General features: G+C 46.3%; 1 protein-coding gene and 1 long non-coding RNA gene across 4 annotated transcripts; one reads left to right on the forward strand and one right to left on the reverse strand.

Annotated features, from left to right (window-relative positions):
- The first annotated feature begins 476 nt into the window (after positions 1-476).
- On the forward strand, positions 477-6,215 carry tamm41 (TAM41 mitochondrial translocator assembly and maintenance homolog). Its single transcript, XM_052610500.1, has 8 exons — positions 477-832; positions 928-1,110; positions 1,670-1,762; positions 3,828-3,978; positions 4,059-4,204; positions 4,748-4,913; positions 5,526-5,588; positions 6,037-6,215. Exons 1-8 carry the CDS (start codon positions 704-706, stop codon positions 6,111-6,113), a joined length of 1,008 nt encoding a protein of 335 aa, XP_052466460.1. The 5' UTR covers positions 477-703; the 3' UTR covers positions 6,114-6,215.
- LOC128022723 (uncharacterized) lies at positions 1,708-3,068 on the reverse strand. Of its 3 annotated transcripts, XR_008185981.1 has the most exons (5): positions 2,933-3,068; positions 2,778-2,870; positions 2,346-2,405; positions 2,160-2,314; positions 1,708-1,849 (listed from the first exon to the last, which is right to left on the reverse strand). It is a non-coding gene; the product is annotated as an uncharacterized LOC128022723 (long non-coding RNA). The 3 variants fall into 3 exon arrangements; XR_008185980.1 differs by lacking the exon at positions 2,346-2,405 and having other exon boundaries at positions 2,780-2,870; XR_008185979.1 differs by lacking the exon at positions 1,708-1,849 and adding an exon at positions 1,958-2,066 and having other exon boundaries at positions 2,284-2,405.
- Positions 6,216-6,241: the final 26 nt, after the last annotated feature.

Raw genomic sequence — 6,241 nt, forward strand, 5'->3', positions numbered from 1 at the left:
CTCCGCCAGACAATGATAGTTCATGGCTTCAGACATAGAGAAACATATTCCAACAGAAGTCACACACATATTACAAAAGAAATGAGAGCCATTACACAGATACAGGTACTGAACACATGCATGAGATCTGTTTATACAGCAGCCCAGTCTCATCTGTGGATGGTTACCCTGGCAACCGCTCGGTCCTATGTGATGTAAGCGCTGGTTCAGGATCCACTCGACTCACTTCTGGCCATAATGCACCCATCTGTCACACAGTATTCCTGAGAAGATGCGTCCGTGTGCTTCATTCAAGCTACTTAAATAATAATATAATTTTGTTGTTGCAATGCTAAATTTGTTCCTATTTTCCTCTTTGACTTTTGACAGTCTGAACAAAAAGTCTTTGACATCATAATTGTATTGCATTGTTGTTTTAAATATTATGTGTGTGTGTGTGTGTGTGTGTGTGTGTGTGTGTGTGTATGCTCCTCCAGACCGCGCGGTGGCGTCCGCGATCTGTTCTCTGTATAACCATCGCTCTGTGGATCTCGACGATGAAATTGACATTCAAAAATAACAGCTTCTGTGCTTCTAACATCACTAAAACATCAAGCAGACGAAAAACATTTAGTCGTCAGTCCTGGCACTCATCACAGTCGTCCCTGGCGTCCCGCCCGTGTGTGTGAGCGCTGGTTCTGATGAGGTTTTCTCTCTCTGAGCGATGACTGTCCCAGCTCTCCAGAACAGCGCGGTGTTCTACAGGCGCGTGCTCAGCCGCTTCCCGCAGGACTTCAGCCTGGCGTTCGCCTACGGGTCCGCGGTGTTCAGACAGACCGGAGCTCAGACGGGGGTAAGACACGGACCTTTCAGCGACTGGCCTTCATTTCTCACAAATATGTAAAGCTCGTAAGAAGTGTCCTTGTGTGTTCTCTGGGTCTATTTCAGAAGAACATGCTGGACTTTGTGTTTGCTGTGGACGACCCTGTCACGTGGCACACCATGAACCTCATCGAGAACCGGAAGCATTACTCTTTCCTCAGATACCTGGGACCCAAACACATCAGCAGCATTCAGACTGACTATGGTGCAGGAGTCTACTTCAACACCCTCGTCCCGGCTGAAGACAGGGTACCAGACTCAGTTTGGCAGATCTGGGATTAAATGCTGCAGTCTGTAGAGAGAGAGTTATTGAATCGGCTCTATCTTTATACTAGTCTCCACGTTCATAGACTGAATGTTTATTACTGCATGGATTTCAGTCTGACTGAAAAGCGATATCAAAATAACTACACCTTACACAGCCTATATGATGTTATTTGATTATAATAACAAATGCATCAATCTCAGTTTCCACAGAAATATTTTGCAGCAGTACTGTTATCAACATTGATAATAATCAGAAATGTGTCTCGATCCACAAATCATCATATAAGAATAATTTCTGATAATCATGTGACACCGAAGATGCTGAAAATACAGCTGCACATCACAGAAATAAATTACGTTTCACATTATATTTACGGAGAAAACAGTTTTAATAAGCTTCAGATAAGTGCAGCCCTGGTGAGCAGAAGATACTTTATTAAAGAATCTTCTCAATCCCAAACATCAGAATAAGAGTATATAGTCCAAACCTAATCCCAATGTGGTTTGTTTGATGGGCTGCAGTGGTGACTTATGTTTGCAGGTGATCAAGTACGGTGTGATCAGCACAGACGCTCTGATCGAAGACCTGCTCCACTGGAAAACCCTGTATGTAGCAGGCAGACTACACAAACCTGTGAGTATCTCCTCCAGCGGATGACCTTTAGTGTGGCACACAGACACTAAACACGCCTCCAGAGCGGCAGACAGACACTAAACACGCCTCCAGAGTGGCTCACGGACACTAAACACGCCTCCAGAGCGGCTCACGGACACTAAACACGCCTCCAGATCGGCACACGGACACTAAACACGCCTCCAGATCGGCTCACGGACACTAAACACACTTCCAGAGCGGCTCACGGACACTAAACACATCTCCAGAGCGGCTCACGGACACTAAACACATCTCCAGAGCGGCTCACGGACACTAAACACACCTCCAGAGCGGCTCACGGACACTAAACACACCTCCAGAGCGGCTCACTGACACTAAACACATCTCCAGAACGGCTCACGGACTCTAAACACACCTCCAGAGCGGCTCACGGACACTAAACACGCCTCCAGAGCGGCTCACGGACACTAAACACGCCTCCAGAGCGGCACACGGACACTAAACATGCATCCAGAGCGGCTCACGGACACTAAACACACCTCCAGAGCGGCACACGGACACTAAACACACCTCCAGAGCGGCTCACAAACACTAAACACACCTCCAGAGCGGCACACGGACACTAAACACACCTCCAGAGCGGCACACGGACACTAAACACCTCTCCAGAGCGGCACACGGACATTAAACACCTCTCCAGAGCGGCACACGGACACTAAACACATCTCCAGAGCGGCTCACGGACACTAAACACGCCTTCAGAGCGGCTCAAGGACACTAAACACGCCTCCAGAGCGACGCATGGACACTAAACACGCCTCCAGAGCGGCTCACGGACAGTAAACACGCCTCCAGAGCAACACACGGAGACTAAACACACCTCCAGAGTGGCACACGGACACTAAACACCTCTCCAGAGCGGCTCACGGACACTAAACACCTCTCCAGAGCGGCACACGGACAGTAAACACGCCTCCAGAGCGGCTCACGGACAGTAAACACGCCTCCAGAGCAACACACGGAGACTAAACACACCTCCAGAGCGGCACACGGACACTAAACACACCTCCAGAGCGGCACACGGACACTAAACACATCTCCAGAGGGGCTCACGGACACTAAACACCTCTCCAGAGCGGCACACGGACACTAAACACCTCTCCAGAGCCGCTCACGGACACTAAACACACCTCCAGAGCGGCACACGGACACTAAACACGCCTCCAGAGCGGCACACGGACACTAAACACGCCTCCAGAGCGGCTCACGGACACTAAACACGCCTCCAGAGCGGCTCACGGACACTAAACACGCCTCCAGAGCGGCTCACGGACAGTAAACACGCCTCCAGAGCAACACACGGAGACTAAACACGCCTCCAGAGCGGCTCACGGACACTAAACACGCCTCCAGAGCGGCTCACGGAGACTAAACACGCCTCCAGAGCGGCTCACGGAGACTAAACACGCCTCCAGAGCGGCTCACGGACAGTAAACACGCCTCCAGAGCGGCTCACTGACAGTAAACACGCCTCCAGAGCAACACACGGACATTAAACACGCCTCCAGAGCGGCTCACGGGCGCTAACCACGCCTCCAGAGCGGCTCACGGACACCAAACACGCCTCCAGAGCGGCTCACTAAAATTTATATTAAAGAGAAAAATGCCCATGGATTTTCTTAGGACTACAAGTCTACAAATCACACTTTTAAAATCCTTAAGTTTTCCAAAAATAGAAAATGCTCTATGCCACACTGATTGTGTCAAAGCAGCTTTAGTGTCAGACAGGTAAATAATGTGTCCATAATACAAGAGGACAATAACAAAGAGTCTCTTCAGAGCAGATTTGAGTCATCTTGAGGCCCTCTAACACTTCCTAATAAAGATCACTCTTGTATTGTCTGATGTGATGCTATATTTTTCAGATGCATGAGCTCAAGAGTGCTTGATGTGTTTAGAGAGCTAGTGAAAGTGTTTGTTTTGGACACACTCAGTGTCAGATCCTCTGTGTAGAGAAGTCAGCTGTTAAATCAGTGCTCCAGCATGAGTAAGCATATGTTGGGTATGTTTTTTCTCTCTCTAGGTTCGGATTCTGCTCCAGAATGATCCTGGAAAACTGCGGGACGCTCTCGTAGGGAATCTGAAGAGTGCCGTGATCGCTTCGTTTCTCATGCTGCCAGAGAGTTTCTCCGAGGAAGACCTGTTCCTGCAGATAGCAGGCTTGTCCTACTCTGGTAAACGCTTTGTGTGTCGATTTGACATTTTTACCTGAAGGGCTTTTAAACAATTCCTCAAGCAGCTCGTCTTTGTGTAGGGGATTTCAGGATGGTGATCGGTGAGGATAAATCCAAGGTTTCCAACATCGTGAGAGAGAACATGACGCATTTCCGGAAGTTATATAACAATATTCTTCAGGAGTGCCCTCAGGTGGTGTACAAGCCTCATCAGGGCCGGCTGGAGGTGAGACTCCTGATAGTTCACTACCTTCAGAGCGTCTCCTCAGGCTCGAGCGGTCAGGCTTCTAGTGTGGGACTCTGTATCGTCTAGTGATGGCCAGTCCCACAAAAACAGCCTCTTATGCATATATGAGATATGGTTTGATTACATATTTCCTCTATACATAACTATTACTTGTAGAGGATTTGGCTGCTCTACGTCATGCCTAACAACGAGTCTGTTTATTCAAATACAGTATGTGTTGCACAGAAATATAGAGCCATTTCTTGCCAAAACTTTGGGATTGTACAAACGCTTTTAGTAGGATCGCATTAACCCAACGACTCATTTGACATATCATTGCATTTCATTACGGTAACATAAAATATTGTGATCAAGCGTACAGGTAATAAAAAATGAATTCATTATCTCATCCGTGAACGTGCTTTTGTTATTGTTGTGAAAGTGTGACCTCTAGTGGGGAAGACTTTGTGAATAAATAAGGAGGATCCATGAAGCAGCTCCAGTGTTTATCTTCAGGACGTCTGTATGTTTTCTGTTCACTAGGTGGACAAAAGCCCGGAGGGTCAGTTCACGCAGCTCATGGCTCTTCCTCGCACGCTCCAGCAGCAGATCACGCGTCTGGTGGAGCGTCCCGGGAAGAACCGAGACGTGGAGGAGATCCTGCTGCAGGTGGCACAGGACCCTGACTGTGGCTCGGTCGTGCAGCAAGGTCAGACACCACCAGCCACACCGGAGAGCTCCAGCTCACTTCAGTAGCATGAAGTGCACCATTACACAAGATGAATGAAAGGGCAAATGTGCCGTGGTTTCCCAGGACTCGCCGAACTGGCCGGCTGGGTTTTGGCGGTGTTGAGTTTCTCCGGCGGCCTCACCCACACGTCTCATTGTCATAATAACCGCCAGTGCATTTCTCACAAACACCAGCACTGGAAGCTGCAAGAGCATTTGCATTGCTTTCACAATGACAGTAGAGAGTCTCGATTTCAGAATTGAAAATCTCTTAAAGACCTCTTCTGTAATTAAAATCAACAGATATTTAATGATATTTGGGTCTGTCCCTATTGCATTAATAGCATTGCATCGTTTAGTAATCATTGTAATTCATTTTGTAGTTACCTTCAGTGTCATTTACAGTTCATTCACCTTAATATAATCAATTGTTTTTAGTTCTGTAGTACTTAAATTAGATATGTCCATTCACAAATAACTTTTAAAAATGGTAGTAATTCTGCTTGTTGTTGGCAGATGACTTGTATTGAATGCTCAATGATGCTATGTTGGATGAATTGCCGTGTCATATGTAATTATGCTTTCTTCACAGGCATTGCGTCAATCGTGAAAGCCTCCAGTATAACACAGAGTGCCAAAGGAATAGCCACCGCTGGTAAAGGACCTCTAGACTTCATGCTTTTCATTCTATTAAAGACTGAAATGGTTGAGAGATGATCTCTTCAGTGTTCTAGAACACGCATGCAACATCTCAGTAGAAAATAAGTGTGATATAATCATGTTATTAGATGTCTAACACAATACTCCATAATAGACTGAAAAATATTAATTTTAGAAATCTTGACATACTTTGTCTTTAGAGAAGGAAGGGGTTAATAATAAGTCAATTTTGAAAAAATACCAGATAGTCCTTACAGAATCAGACTTTTAAATGTAATTATTACTTTTTTATTAAATTAATGAAAATATATTTTAAGGTCCCATTAACAGCAGCACCAGCGAAACGCCTAATGAATGCATGTGCTGTAGTTTAATGTCATGTTTCATCCCTAGTCAAGAATCACTTCTTCTGTACTGATTTCCGGTTTGAACTCTTTCCTCAGGTCTCGTCAAAACCGTGTCGTACAGCGCGAAGAAGCTGCAGAAGATGTGGCGAGGCTGGCGCAGGAGAGCCACGTGACATAGTGTTATTTATTCACAATCGACTAATGACTGAAGCAGTGATTCATTCTCCAATGCACAGTATTCCTGAGAAAACGTCAATAAAGGTTTTTAAGTGTGATTGTAAAGTGTCTTTGTTCATTGGCG

This window comes from Carassius gibelio, chromosome A11 (genome assembly GCF_023724105.1).
Source record: "Carassius gibelio isolate Cgi1373 ecotype wild population from Czech Republic chromosome A11, carGib1.2-hapl.c, whole genome shotgun sequence".
Classification (NCBI taxonomy): Eukaryota; Metazoa; Chordata; class Actinopteri; order Cypriniformes; family Cyprinidae; genus Carassius; species Carassius gibelio.